Source organism: Phyllostomus hastatus, unplaced genomic scaffold (assembly GCF_019186645.2).
Source record: "Phyllostomus hastatus isolate PE091 unplaced genomic scaffold, TTU_PhHast_1.1 phas_contig_1021, whole genome shotgun sequence".
In the NCBI taxonomy this organism is placed as follows: domain Eukaryota; kingdom Metazoa; phylum Chordata; class Mammalia; order Chiroptera; family Phyllostomidae; genus Phyllostomus; species Phyllostomus hastatus.
Genome location: NW_025333505.1, coordinates 144,720 through 158,332, shown reverse-complemented (window position 1 = coordinate 158,332; position 13,613 = coordinate 144,720). Strand labels below are relative to the sequence as shown.

At 69.7% G+C, this 13,613-nt stretch overlaps 1 protein-coding gene across 1 annotated transcript in view; it reads left to right on the top strand.

Annotated features, from left to right (window-relative positions):
- LOC123815298 (SCO-spondin-like) overlaps window positions 1-13,613 on the top strand; it is a 27,581-nt gene extending 13,968 nt beyond the window's left edge. The window contains 33 exon segments of the mRNA XM_045833576.1: window positions 12-121; window positions 350-499; window positions 625-718; window positions 800-972; window positions 1,173-1,410; window positions 1,593-1,804; window positions 2,264-2,500; window positions 3,316-3,407; window positions 3,492-3,723; window positions 3,854-4,006; window positions 4,100-4,240; window positions 4,326-4,508; window positions 4,599-4,749; window positions 5,265-5,418; window positions 5,514-5,568; window positions 5,741-5,902; window positions 6,206-6,349; window positions 7,104-7,274; window positions 7,375-7,472; window positions 7,475-7,946; window positions 8,188-8,367; window positions 8,450-8,572; window positions 9,110-9,240; window positions 9,487-9,611; window positions 9,818-9,864; window positions 10,124-10,402; window positions 10,595-10,753; window positions 11,334-11,472; window positions 11,632-11,833; window positions 12,200-12,342; window positions 12,461-13,178; window positions 13,323-13,383; window positions 13,472-13,613. Of these exon segments, the coding sequence (XP_045689532.1) occupies window positions 12-121; window positions 350-499; window positions 625-718; window positions 800-972; window positions 1,173-1,410; window positions 1,593-1,804; window positions 2,264-2,500; window positions 3,316-3,407; window positions 3,492-3,723; window positions 3,854-4,006; window positions 4,100-4,240; window positions 4,326-4,508; window positions 4,599-4,749; window positions 5,265-5,418; window positions 5,514-5,568; window positions 5,741-5,902; window positions 6,206-6,349; window positions 7,104-7,274; window positions 7,375-7,472; window positions 7,475-7,946; window positions 8,188-8,367; window positions 8,450-8,572; window positions 9,110-9,240; window positions 9,487-9,611; window positions 9,818-9,864; window positions 10,124-10,402; window positions 10,595-10,753; window positions 11,334-11,472; window positions 11,632-11,833; window positions 12,200-12,342; window positions 12,461-12,770 (5,260 nt within the window). The 3' untranslated portion in view covers window positions 12,771-13,178; window positions 13,323-13,383; window positions 13,472-13,613.

The window sequence follows — 13,613 nt, the reverse complement described above, 5'->3', positions numbered from 1 at the left end:
GTCTCCCACAGCTGTGACTCAGGGGGCGACTGCGAGTGTCTCTGCTCGGCCATTGCCACTTACGCAGCGGAATGTTCCCGGCATGGGCTCCACGTGCGCTGGCGCAGCCAGGAGCTCTCCCGTGAGTGTGCCCAGCCCTGGGTCCCGATGCCCCACCCACCACGCTCGGCCAGACAAGGCCGCTCTGCAGAACTTGCACGTGGCAAACAGCCTTGGGAAGGGCTCAGCTGGAGTCTCTGCCACGTTTCCCGTGACCTCCAGGCTGTCACCTTGGGCAGGATCACCTGCCCTTTTGCATCCTCATGCCCTTGCGCTTTGGGTGACCCGAGCTTCTCTCCTCTCCAACTAGCTCTGCAGTGTGAAGGGGGTCAGGTGTATGAGGCCTGTGGCCCTGCGTGTCCCCCCACCTGCCATGACCACGGTCCTGAAGCCGGGTGGCACTGCCAGGCTGTCACCTGTGTGGAGGGCTGCTTCTGCCCTGAGGGCACCCTGCTGCATGGTGGGTAGGGTCGGACTGGGCAGGAGGGGGCACTGGGATGGGGCAGGGGCCACAAGGCAGCAGTGACAGGCTGGCGTGGGGGCTGCTCTGTGCTTTGCTTCAAGCCCTGCCCTCTGTGATCTCAGGAGGCGTCTGCTTGGAGCCGGCGTCCTGCCCCTGTGAATGGGGGGGCAGCTTCTTCCCACCAGGCACGGTGCTACAGGAAGACTGTGGGAACTGGTGAGAGGAGGACTTGGGGGAGCCCCGGGCACCCTGGGCCGGCCCAGAGCTGTGGCTGACCCCAGGACAACATGTGCTCAGCACGTGCCAGGACAGCCAGTGGCTTTGCGGGGGTGGCGGCGGTGCCCGCTGTGAGGAGCCCGGGCCTGGCTGTGCAGAGGGAGAGGCCCTGTGCTAGGAGAGCGGGCACTGTGTGCCCCACGAGTGGCTTTGTGACAACCAGGACGACTGTGGCGATGGCTCGGATGAGGAGGGTGAGTGTCTTTGCCTGTGGGGGGCAGTGTCTGAGGGACGGGTCAGTCCTCACATATGTCCTAGGGCCATGCCCCAAGCGGCTGGTCCCATTACCAGCAGCGACGATGTGTAGGCAGGGGTGTTCTGAGCTTTCCTGGGGTGAGGGACTTCTCTGGGGCTTTTTGTTGGCTCCTGAGCCTGCCTACCTGCCCCACACCAGGCTGTGCCGCTCCGGGCTGCGGGGAGGGGCAGGTGTCTTGCAGCTCCGGCCGCTGCCTGCCCCTGGCTCTGCTCTGCAACGGGCAGGACGACTGTGGAGACGGGACGGATGAGCAGGGCTGCCCCTGCCCCCCGGGCTCCCTGGCCTGCGTGGACGGGCGTTGCCTGGCCCCGGCCGTGCTGTGTGACGGGCACCCTGACTGTCCAGACGCTGCTGACGAGGAGTCCTGTCTGGGTGAGTGATCCCTGCCCGGCCTGCTGCCCACCAGGCCCCATCTTGGGAGCCCCAAAGGCCTGCTTCCCCTCCTTTCCCAAGCCAGGCTCCTCCTGGGAAGTTGGCACCCATGGGTGTGTGAGTGGGAGCACCCCAAACAGTGGGGATAAGGCACAGCGCCCTGGGGCCTGCTCCCCCTTTCTCCAGCTGCACCCCTGGGGAGGTGCCCTGCGTCGATGGCACCTGCGTGGGGACCACCCATCTGTGTGATGGAGTCTGGGACTGTCCAGATGGAGCAGATGAGGGGCCCGGGCACTGCCCCCTCCCCGCACTGCCCACGCCCCCTGCTGGCACCTTGCTCAGCCCCTCTGCTGGCTCCCTGGCGGCCGCTCCAACTCCCCTGGCCAGCACCAGCCCTGGTGAGGCTCCTGGGGGAACAGGGGTCAGAAACCTGGGGTGTGACGGCCTGGAGCGGGGGCAGGAGGGAATATCCCGGAATTTGGGGCAGATGCTGGGGCAGGGAGGAGCAGGGCATGGACCCCAACTTTCTGAAGACAGCAGAATGAAAGGAATGGAGGTGTTTGAGGGGGGCTGGGAGAATCCAAACCTTATTTCCTGAGGTTCAAGGCCCCCTCTGAGCTAAGGGAAGCTAATGGAAAGTCCCGGATGAGGCGGCGGCTTTTGGGAAATCAACAGGGCAGCAAAATGCAGAGCGACTGGATTTGGGGAGGGGTCAAAGGTGGGGCAGGGGCTGGGCTCGGGTCAGGAACAGGGCGGGCCTGCAGCTGGAGCTGAGCGGTGGCGGAGAAGGGAGGGCCGGTCTGGCCGGGGAACCCTGTCTACCCCCGGGGTCTAGCGCGGTGCCCGCTGCGCCGCAGCGCTGCCCTGCGGCCCCTTGGAATTCCCGTGCGGCAGCGGCGAGTGCACCCCGCGGGGCTGGCGCTGCGATGGCGAGGAGGACTGCACGCACGGCAGCGACGAGCGGGGCTGCGGGGCGCCCTGTGCGCACCCCGACGTGCCCTGCGCCCGCGGCCCGCACTGCGTGGCCCCCGCGCAGCTGTGCGACAGCGCGCCCCACTGCCCCGACGGCTCGGACGAGGGCCCCGACGTCTGCGGTGAGCCCGCCCGCCCGCGCAGCCCCGCCCGCGCTGTTTCGTCCACCTCCATCCCCACCCCTAGTGGGCCTCCGCGCCCACCGCCGGGGTGGTGCGCCAGCTAGAGAGCGACTTAGGTCCGGGCATCGGTCTCCTTTGATCTTTTTCCTGAGGCTGCCTTTGAAGCGTCTTGCCCTTCCGCCCAGACCCAGGAGAGGGAAGAAAAGGGCTTTTGTCTTTGCTTACATTTGGGCCAGAAAGGATGAGAGGGGGGCGGCTCTTGGGGCAAGGGAAGTGGGCCTGTTTGGAGGGCTACCGCCCAAGTCCTCCCCACCAGACCTGGGGGTTCCCTCTGTGCCCCTGCAAGTCAGCCCTTTGGGCCCTGCCACCTCCCCCCGGGGTGGGGGGGAGCGTAGCTGTCCACAGGCCCTTTCCCTCTTGGACCCCTCTCCAAAGCATCTCGGAGCCAGGTTTGGGTCCCAGGTTGGCTCTGCCTCTTTCTCCCCCCTTACCCCCCAGTTCTTCTGGCTCCCCCTGCCAGACCCTCCGCAGGGAAAGGGCAGGCGGGGCAGGAGCTCCGCAGGACACTTAGTGTCCCCGCAGGCTCCACCCGGCTGCCCCCGTGTGGGGACCTCTTCTCCTGTCATTTGGCTCCCCAGCTGTGCCTGCACCTCGAGCGGCTCTGTGATGGGGTCACCGACTGTCCCCAGGGCGAGGATGAGCTGGCCTGTGGTATGGAACTTGGCTTCCCTGCTGGAGCCCAGAGCTGGTGGGGGGGCCGGGCCGGCGGCGGCCCTCACTCCCCACCTGCCTGTTTTCTCTCCGCTGCCCCTCAGAGGAGCTGCCGGCCCCGGGAGGCCCCAACGGGACAGGGGTTCCCTGCCCAGAGTACTCCTGCCCGGATGGCCTCTGCATCAGTTTCCAGCTGGTGAGGGGTCGGGGGTCGTAGTGCAGGGGGCAGAGCCATCACGCCACCCAACCAGAAAGGGGCCCTGACCCGTTCCCTCCCCAGGTGTGCGATGGGAAGCCTGACTGTGAAATGGCATCAGGGGCCAAGGTCTCCGCAGAAGAGCAGGGCTGTGGGGCCTGGGGCCCCTGGAGCCCATGGGGGCCCTGTAGCCGCACGTGTGGGCCCAGGGTGCAGGGCCGGAGCCGCCACTGCTCCCCGCCCGGGCTCCCAGTGCTGCAGCTCTGCCCGGGGCCTGGGTGCCAGACTCAGGCCTGCCTCACGGCTGCCTGCCCAGGTGAGGGGCCTGGGCCCCCCGGGGAGGGCAGTGGCATGAGCCGGTGGGGCCCAGAGAGCCGGGTGGGGGAGGCCGCCGGGCGCCTACCCAGACCTCATGGTGCCCCTGCCTGTCCGGCCCCTCCTCACAGTGGATGGTGAGTGGACCTCCTGGTCGCCCTGGTCCCTGTGCTCTGAGCCGTGCGGGGGCTCCGAGACCCGGCAGCGGCAGTGCCGCCCGCCCGAGAACGGGGGCCGGGCCTGTGCTGAGCTGCCCGGGGGCCCACACAGCACCCACCAGACCCGTGAGTGGAAGGGAGGGGAGGGCGCAGTGGGGAGGGGGTGTGTGGAGGAGCTGCAGGGGACTCTCTGTGAGCTCTGTCTCTTGCTTTCCTCAGGTCCCTGCCTTCAGGAGGGCTGCCCCAATGCCACCTGCTCTGGGGAACTCGTGTTCTGGCCCTGTGCCCCCTGCCCTCTGACCTGCGACGACATCTCCGGTCAGACCGAGTGCGCCGAGGACCGGCCCTGCAGCAGCCCAGGTGGGGGCTCCGGGCCCAGGGCGTGGCGGTCGTGCCTTCCAGGCCGCGCTGTATGCACAGGCGCCTCATCCTGGGCCTCCCCTAGGCTGCTGGTGCCCCACTGGGCAGGTGCTGGGCAGTGAGGGGCAGTGTGTGCGGCCCGGGCAGTGCCCCTGCCTGGTGGACGGTGCCCGCTACCAGCCCGGGGAGCACATCGGGGTCAACTGCCAACTCTGCATCTGCCGGGACGGGCGGCCCCAGAGCTGCCGGCCCAGCCCGGACTGAGCCGGTGAGGCCTCACCCTTGGCCTTGCCCGAGGGGTTCCCCCCAGCCGGGCACCCACCCTTCCTCCGCCCCCTGACTCTTGCCTGTTTCTCAGTGAACTGTGGCTGGTCCTCCTGGTCCCCCTGGGCCGAGTGCCTGGGCCCCTGTGGGAGCCAGAGCATTCAGTGGTCCTTGCGGAGCCCCAGCAACCCCCGCCGCTCCCGCCGAGGCCGCCAGTGCCGAGGCATCCACTGCAAAGCCCGCAGGTACTGGACACCCACCCGAGACCTGCGGGCGCCTGGACCCCTCTCCTCCGGCGCCCCGTAAAGGAGCTGCTTGTGTGCCTTTCCCCAGCGAGGTGCTTCTGCGTGGGCCCCAGACCCCAAAGGAGGCGCACCTGTTAGTCTAAACCCCAGGATGCCCAGCACAGCTGTGGGGAGCACTGGCCTTCTCCTGCATCAGTTTCATGGCCTCTGGGTCCTAAAGGGGGTGCAAGGAGCCCACAAATGCAGCTGAGCAAGTCCAGAGAGGGCATGGGTCCTCTGGTTTGCGTCCTGTGCTTCTGGAGGGACCTGAGTGGGGCTTGTGGGGTGTAGCTGCCACCGGCCAGTTGCAGTTTCTCGGGTGCAAAGGTGGGGTTCACCCACTTGGCTCAGGACCTCCCCAGTTTTATTCCTGAAAGTGCCTGGTTCTGGGAAACCCCTCACTCCAGGCAAACCAGGGCGGGCTGGTTGCCTAGGTGAGCCCATTCACCAGGTGAGGGGCGGGCCTCCCTTCCCAGGTGCCAGACGGAGCCGTGCGGGGGCTGCGAGCAGCACGGCCAGGTCCACCGCGTCGGGGAGCGCTGGCGAGGGGGCCCCTGCAGGGTCTGCCAGTGTCTGCACAACGGCACCGCGCTGTGCTCCCCCTACTGCCCGCCGGGCAGCTGCCCCCAGGTGAGGGGCGTGGGCCAGGGCCTGGGGCAAGCCGTATGGTGTGGCAGGGGGTGGGGGGCCAGCTCAGCACGTCCGCCCGTCTCTGGTGCCTGCAGGACTGGGTCCTGGTGGAGGGCAGGGGAGAGTCGTGCTGCCACTGCGTCCCGCCTGGTGAGTGGGCCTGGCGGGGGGCAGCCCCAAGGAGCGGAGGGGGTGAGGACTCAGGGGGAACCGGAGCGGGGGGCAGCGCCCTGCGCCACTTCCAAGCCTGGGGTGCTCTCTGGGGGGCCGGTGTGGGAAGGGGAGCCGGCAGACCCAGCCCCTCCCTGTTCTGCACCCACAGGGAAGACACCAGCTTCGGAGGTGCCTCGCCCGAGTCCTGGGGAGTCCGCGCAGACAGCGACCGTCACCCCCACCTCCCAGCCCAAGGCCATGGCCCTGCAACCAAGAATGGCAGCCGTGACAGGGCTGTCCCCACACCCGATGACTCCAGGGGCCCCCGCCAGTAAGATTCCTCGGCCTTCTGCCCACCAAGCCCAAGCCTCTCAACATCTTTGTCGTGGGGGGACAGAGGCCCTGGGGGCTTTTGGCCAAGGTCACACAGCTCTAGGTGAGGTCAGGGTTTTTGTAGAACCGGGACTGGGACCCCGGCCTCTGGATGGAGCCCACCACTTTTCCGCCGTCCTGGGAGAGGCGGGACGTGGGGCACGGCGCGCATCAGGAGGAGAGGCCGGGGGCTGCGGGAGGCGGCTGGCGGACAGGGCGGGCCGTGTGTGGGGTCAGCCGGCCCGTGTGGTGGTGCCCGCAGGCCAGAGCCCGGCCCCGGGGCCCTTCCCGAGGGTGCAGTGCGGCCCCGGCCAGGTGCCCTGCGCGGTGCTGGGCTGCGTGGAGCGGGAGCAGCTGTGTGACGGGCGGGAGGACTGCCTGGATGGCTCGGACGAGAGGCGCTGCGGTGAGCACGGGCCGGCCGGGCTGCCCTCAGGGGCCGGTGTCCCGTGGGTGGGGCTGGCAAGAGGGCTTCAGGTTTGGGGAAGTCTCAGGCCCCCATTTTTTAGCCCAGCTCATATGGGAATGCATTCATTGTCCCTCTCACCATCCCCCTACCCACCGTGCATCCATTCAGCCATCTGCCCATCCGCTCATTCATCTCACTCATCCACCCACCCACCCACTCAGTAGTTCTCCCACCCATCCACCCGTTCACCCATCCTAACCTGGCTTTAGACTGCTGCCACCAGGGGGCGCCCTGCTCCTGTCCCACCTCACCATCCACCCACTCCATCCATCCATCCATCCATCCATCCATCCATCTCTCCAGAGCAGATCACTATGCTCAAAGCCTCGTCTTCCAATCAGAAGAGAGGTCAAGTGTTAGCCAATCACAGGAAAGGGCCCTGCAGGGCGCACCCATTCAGGAAGGGGCACCTGAGGCAGCCAACTGCTCTTTTAGACACGGGCCTTTGGGGACTCTCCAAGAGCCCCTGACCGGAAGACACCTGGGGGGCCCATGCAGACTCCCCCCGCCCTGCCCCCACCCCCTGCCGCCGCGGCCTCACCCACACGCAGCGGCCGGAGGCCTGCACTGGGCCTGGGGGGCCTAGGTCAGCCAGCCCGGTTCTGCTCTTGCCTGAGGTCCAAGGGGCTCGGTGTGTGGTCCACCCGGAATCACTCGTCCGTTCTTCCTCCCTCCCGCTCTCCGGCAGCAGTGAGCCCTGGGCCCTGCCCGGTGCCCACCACGGCCCTGCCCGGGCTGCCCTCCCCGCGAGGCCTCTGCTCCGCGTGGCAGCTGACTTGCAGCAGCGGCGAGTGCCTGCCCCCCGAGCGGCACTGCGACCTGCGGCCCGACTGCCAGGACGGATCGGATGAGGACGGCTGCGGTGTGTGCCCGGCTGGGGGGGGGGCACCCCTGCGGGCCCCACTGCAGGGCGAGCCCCTCTGAGCTGGGCCCCCCCCCCACCCCGCCCCGTCCCCCTGCAGTGGACTGTAGGCTGGCTCCCTGGTCCGGCTGGAGCCACTGCAGCCGCAGCTGTGGCCTGGGCGTCGCCTTCCAGCACCCGGGAGCTGCTGCAGCCACCCCTGCCCCGGGGGCGGCTGCCCGCCTGACCGCCTCCGCAGCCAGTCCTGCTTCATGCGGGCCTGCCCTGGTAACTGGCTCCCGCGCCCCTCAGGCCCTCGCGGGCCCCGGGCAGGGCACCTGGGCTGGGCTCCCGTCAGAGACGCGCACCAGGGAGGTGTCCCTGCTCCCTCTAGGGGGGCAGCCCTGCTCCGACGTCGCAGCCTCACACCTCCACAGGGCTTGTCGGGAAGGCTGTCCCCAACCCTGCCCTCCTGCTGCCCCAGTGGCCCTGGACAGGCCCCTGACGTCCCCACCTGTGGGCGCCAGAGTAACAGGCGCTCCCGCCTGAGGGAGGGTAGCGGGCAGAGCCCCTGGTCCTGGACTCTGGGCGCAGTGACCTTGCGGACCTTCTGTTCTGTGGGTCCCCCACCCTGCCACTGCATTCCAGAGAGGGGTCTCTCTTCAGCCCCCACATTTGGCTTCCTAGCCTGGCTTTAGGCTGCTGCCACCAGGGGGCACCCTGCTCCTGTCCCAGTCCAGCCCTGTCCCAGGTCCTGGCAGCCAGGGGAGGTTTCCTGGGACAGGAGAGGAGGCAGTGGTGTCCCCGGGTGCTGCCCTAGGCTGCCCCACTGGTGGCTGTCCAGGCTCCTCCCTGCTCGGCCCCCTGCTCTCTCCAGCACCGCCCACGTCCCCGTGGGCTCGTCTGGCCCACCCCCACTCTTCCCTCCCTGCAGTGGCGGGGGCGTGGACCGCGTGGGAAGCCTGGGGACCGTGCAGCGTCTCCTGTGGGGGTGGCCATCGGAGCCGCCGGAGGAGCTGCGAGGACCCCCCACCCAAGAATGGCGGCGCCCCCTGCCCCGGGGCCTCCCAAGAGCGGACAGCCTGTGGCTTGCAGGCCTGCACAGGGGACACAGGTGAGGGGACAGAGGGTGGGACCCTGTGGGGTGTCTCTGGGCCTCCTGGGGCCCACCTCACCGGGTGCCCATCTCCCACCAGCCTGTGGGATGGGCCGTGTGCACGTCAGCGCCGAGCTGTGTCGGAAGGGGCTGGTGCCCCCGTGCCCCCCCTCCTGCCTGGACCCCGAGGCCAACAGCAGCTGCGGGGGGCACTGCCTGGAAGGTGAGGCACCGCAGCCGGCAGGGGCGCTGCAGACGGAACTCTCGGGGGGGTTCGGGGAGGCCACCCATGCCCACCCACTCCCAGTCTCCAGCCCCCCCTACTCGGACCTGAGTGTCCCCTCCTCCCTACCCCCCAGGATGCCGCTGTCCCCCCGGGCTCCTCCTCCCGGCTTCCCCGGGACTTCACCTGGACCGGCCCAGCTGTGGCTTGGCCCACGTGCGGCGGGTCTTGCCGCCTCCCATCGTAGCCGCCTCCATCTCTGCCCCCCCAATCCTTCACCTGCCAGGCCCCTGACACCCCACAGCCCCACCCTCCAGGCAGCTTCGGAGCTCTCCCCAGCACCCGGCCCTCTCCCTGTGGGCACCCACAGGGCAGAGGGGCGGCTGGGTGGGTGACGGTGTCTTGCGCACAGCAGGGGACAGTGTTGCTTTCTTCCCCGGTGACTCTAAGGAGCTCGGCGGGTTCGGGGTGTGGGGTGGAGGGTGCCTCTGCGCTGCCCCCCCCAGCAGCGTGTCCGCCTCCTCCCTCCCCCGCCAGAGGATGGCTGCGCGCCTCCCTCCCAGTTCCGGGCCTGCGGCTCCCCCTGCGCCGGGCTCTGTGCCACACACCTGAGCCGCGCCCTCTGCCAGGACCTGCCGCCCTGCCAGCCTGGCTGCTACTGCCCCAAGGTGAGGGCAGGGGCCGGGGAGACGCCCCAGAAGGAGGCCCTCGGTCCACACCCCCAGACCTCCTCCCCTCCACGCTGCCCGCAGTGACCCCTGTGCTTCAGGCCTTCGGAACTTGTACCTCTTCACAGCCGTCCAGCCGGCCGTGGCCCTCCGCCCATCCTCGCCCAGCGACGTGGGCCAGGCACGGTGCTGGCCACAGGACACATGGATGACCGTCCCACAGTCCTCGCGTCTCCTTTCGCACAGGGACTGCTGGAGCAGGCGGGAGGCTGCGTCCCCCCGGAGCAGTGCAGCTGCCAGCACATCTCAGGAGAAGGCGCCAGGGTGACCTTGGCCCCTGGGGACCGCCTATGGCTGGGCTGCAAAGAGTAGTGAGCGAGGGGGTGGGGGGGGGCGGCGTCAGAAGGAAGAGGCTTAGGGAGGGGGCCAAGCTCAGCCTCGGGGGCTCAGCCCTGCTTCCTGTAGCTCCCAGTGCGCCCAGAGCTCAGGCCACCCCGACTGGAGCCCCCTGCCCCACCCGCTGCCTTGGGCTGGGCCCCGCCGCCCAGAGCCCCCACCTGACCGTCCCCTCCCACAGTGAGTGCCAGCGCGGGGAGCTGCAGTGCACCAGCGGGGGCTGCCAAGGTAACTCCGGGCCAGCGAGACCTGCTGTCCCCCTTCACCCGGGACCGGGGGTGTTTCTGGGACCTGGAGCCCTCAGTGATGGGACTGGGACTGTCCCAAACAAGCCAGCGTGGTGGGTCACCCCACCCTGTCCCCCCACACCCCTCTCTCAGCCTTCCTGGTGGTAACCCGAGCTCCTCCCTCCCTCCCTCCCTCTGCACCAGGGTCGCTGGGTTTGGGGAAGGTCACTGTCAAGGTGCCCACTCGCTGCCCGTCCTAGGTCTTCTGCCTCTGAGTGACTGGTCCACGTGGTCGCCCTGTGGGCCCTGCCTGCCCCTCAGCGTCCTGGCCCCCGCCTCCAGGACGGCCCTAGAGGAGCGGTGGCCCCAGCACCCAGCCGGCCTCTCCCCAGCCTCGGCCCCCCTGCTGGCCTCGGAGCAGCGCCGCCACCGCCTCTGTTTGGACCCTGAGACGGGCAGGTCGTGGGCTGGGGACCCGGACCTCTGCACCGCGCCGCTCAGCCAGCAGCGCCTCTGCCCGGACCCCGGAGCCTGCCTTGGTAACGGGAGGGGCCGGGCCAGGCAAGGCTGGGCCACGTTCATTTCGGTGGCCGGACAGTGAGCTGACTTGCCACCCTCCCCACCCCACCTCCCGACCAGCTGGCTACCGGGTGGGAGCCCAAGGCCTTCGGGTGGGAGCAGGAGGCAGAGCGGGTGGGCCCTGGGCACTGACTTCTGTTTTATCTCCCCAGACCGGTGCCAGTGGAGCCCGTGGGGGCCCTGGAGCTCCTGCGAGGTGCCCTGCGGTGGGGGGTTCCGGCTGCACTGGAGAGAGGCAGCGGACCCCCCCGGAGGAGGCTGCTGGGGACCCTGGGCTCAGACCGAGAGCTGCAACCCTGGGCCCTGCCCAGGTAACCCCTGGCGCTGCAGGCTCCAGAGCAGGGGGCGGGGACTGCGGCACTCGGGGCGGCCCCTGAGAGGCAGGGCGTGTCCTCGGGGGCCCAGGACGTCCTGCCTTCTGGTCCTCAGGGGAGAGCTGCGAGGCCTGGGACGCCGTGTCCGCCCCCGGCTGCGCCAACCAGTGTCCTCGGAGCTGTGCCGACCTCTGGGACCGCGTGCAGTGTCCGCAGGGGCCCTGCCGCCCAGGTGGCCAGGCGACGCCCACAGCCCGGGTCTGGGGACTCTGGGGGAGCCCAGGCCTGCTTCCCTGCCCCCCCCCGAGAACATGTGACCCGGGCGTGGGGCGGACAGCTGCAGCAGAGGTCACTTGTGCAACCAGCTGGGTGGGGGTCCTGCCCAGAGTGACCTGGGTCAGGATGGGCTGAGGCTAGTGCGGCGACGGGAGGTAGTGTGGAGACCAGGCCATGCGGGCTGCAGGGGGAAGGGTGCTCGGTGCCAGCCCGAGGCTGTGGACTCCATCCGGCAGCCAGAGGGATGCATTGTGGGTGCCAGCCCGAGCACCGAGTCCTGCTTGTCCTGCCCCTCCCTCAGGCTGCCGTTGTCCCCCTGGCCAACTGGTACAGGACGGGCGCTGTGTGCCCATCTCCTCCTGCCGCTGCGGCCTGCCCAGCCCCAATGCCTCCTGGGTGCTGGCCCCAGCCGAGGCGGTGCAGCTGGACTGCAAAACCTGGTATGCTGCCCGCCAGTGGCTGTGGGGGAGCGTGCGGGGGTGGGGGGGTGGTGGCAGGCTCCGGGCAGGTGCCTGAGGGCGGTGGGCGTTGCTGGGAACCAAAGGCTCTGTTCACCGAGACCCGGCCGCTGAGCCCTTCCTGCACACCCCTGTCCGCAGCACCTGTGTCAACGGGTCCCTGGAGTGCCCACACCGTGATGTCCAGTCCTCGGGCCCTGGTCAGCCTGGAGCCGCTGCTCGGCTCCCTGTGGTGGGGGCACCCGGGAGCGCCATCGGAGCTGCCAGGAGAGTCCCGGGGGGGCGCCCTGCCGGGCCCAGGACGCAGAGCAGCGGCAGGAGTGCGACCTGCAGCCCTGCCCCGGTGAGTGTCCGGCCTGCCGTGGCGCCTGGCCTTCCCTCCAGGGCTGCTGAGCCCAGGCCCCGTCCCAGCTGGCTGGTGGCGGGTTGGCACGGGTAGCAACCGCCCTGAGAGTCCATCTCACGATCTGTGCGCCCCCCCCACCCCGCCAGAGTGCCCCCCCCCGGCCAGGTGCCCAGCCCCTGTGCCACCTCGTGCCCGCGCCTCTGCTCGCACCTTCGGCCCGGCGCCCTCTGTGTGCAGGAGCCGTGCCGGCTTGGCTGTGGCTGCCCCGGAGGGCAGGTGGGTGTGGGTGCTGCGCCCTGACTCCCACGGGGAGGGTGGGGGGAGGCAGTGGTCCGCGTGTGACCGGAGCCCGTGCTGCCCCAGCTGCTGCACAGTGGCACATGCGTGCCCCCCGCTGAGTGCCCCTGCACCCGGCTCTCTCTGCCCTGGGGCCTCACCTTGACCCTCGAAGAGCAGGCCCAGGAGCTGCCCCCGGGGACTGTGCTCGCCCAGAACTGCACCCCCTGGTGAGGGCCGGGCTCGGGGACTGGGCTGGGGCGGGGGGGCGGGCGGGGGGCTGGGTGCCGAGGGTGGGGAAGGGAGGAGGGTGTGGGAGGCTCTGACCGCGTGCTCCTGTTTTCCCAGCGTCTGCCAAAGGGGGACCTTCAGCTGCTTCCTCGCCGACTGTCAGGGGGAGGTGTGGGCTTTCCGGGTCCCATCTGGTCCCCCCGAGCCGTGGCTGGGCTGGCGCTGGGGAGGGGAGAGGGTCCTGCACCCCCCCCCACCAGGCGAAGCCGCTGCCTTAAGGAAGCACCTTCCCTCGTCTGTCCACACTGACCCCTCCCTGCCCCGTGTCCTCGGGATGCTGGGAGGGAAGGACGCCCGGGGTGTGGCCAGGCCCCGGGGTGCGTGTGCCAGCGGGGGCTCCTCCGGAGCCAGGCAGGCCCCTGCGTGACCGCGGATCTCTGCGAGTGCTGGCACCGCGGGCGCCCCCACCCGGTGAGGCCCCTCGGCTCCTCTGTGCCACCTGCGCCTTCTCAACCCGGGCCTCCCCCCCACCCCGTCCCCCTTCTAGGGCCTGGGGCCACACGTGGGTCAGCCTCTGGGCCGCCAAGGCCCGCCTGCCCCCTGAAACACTCGGGCTGCCTCCGGTCCCGGCTCTGTGCCCTGGCTAGGCCCCAGGCCGGGCTGAAGGGTGGGTGGTGGTGTAGAAAGTCTACGCACTGAGAGATGGAGATCGAGGGAGCACGTCCGCCCCTCTCCCCAGCCCGACACCGAATGGCAGGAGGTCTGTGAGAGCTGCCGCTGCCTCCCTGGGAGGAGCGTCTGCACCCGGCGCTGCCCCCTGCTCACCTGTGCCCAGGTACCCGCTTGTAACTGCAGCCTGCCCACCCTCGCAGAGTGGCCCTCCGGGCTCCTCCCTGGCTCTGTCCCCAGGGGCTGGTCTCAGGGCTCACGCAGGCTCGGGGCCAGGCTCCTGAGTGGACCGGGGCCTCTGCTTCTGCAGGGCGAGGTGACCGTGCAGGAGCCCGGGAACTGCTGCCCCACGTGCCGCCGGGCGACTCCGGGTACGGAGGGAACTGGCCCCTTCCCCGCCCGGCCTGACCCCTCTGCTGCCCCTTCCGGTGACACAGCTCCCTCTCACTGTCCATGCAGGAGGTGATTTCTCAGAGCGCTGATGGCTCCGCTGCATGAGGCTGCCCCGGCCCGCTCGGGATCACCAGGCTCAAGGGCGGTGACCCCCATCCCCCTGCCCACCCACCACTCCATGCCTGGTGCCAGCACTTCCCAAATAAAG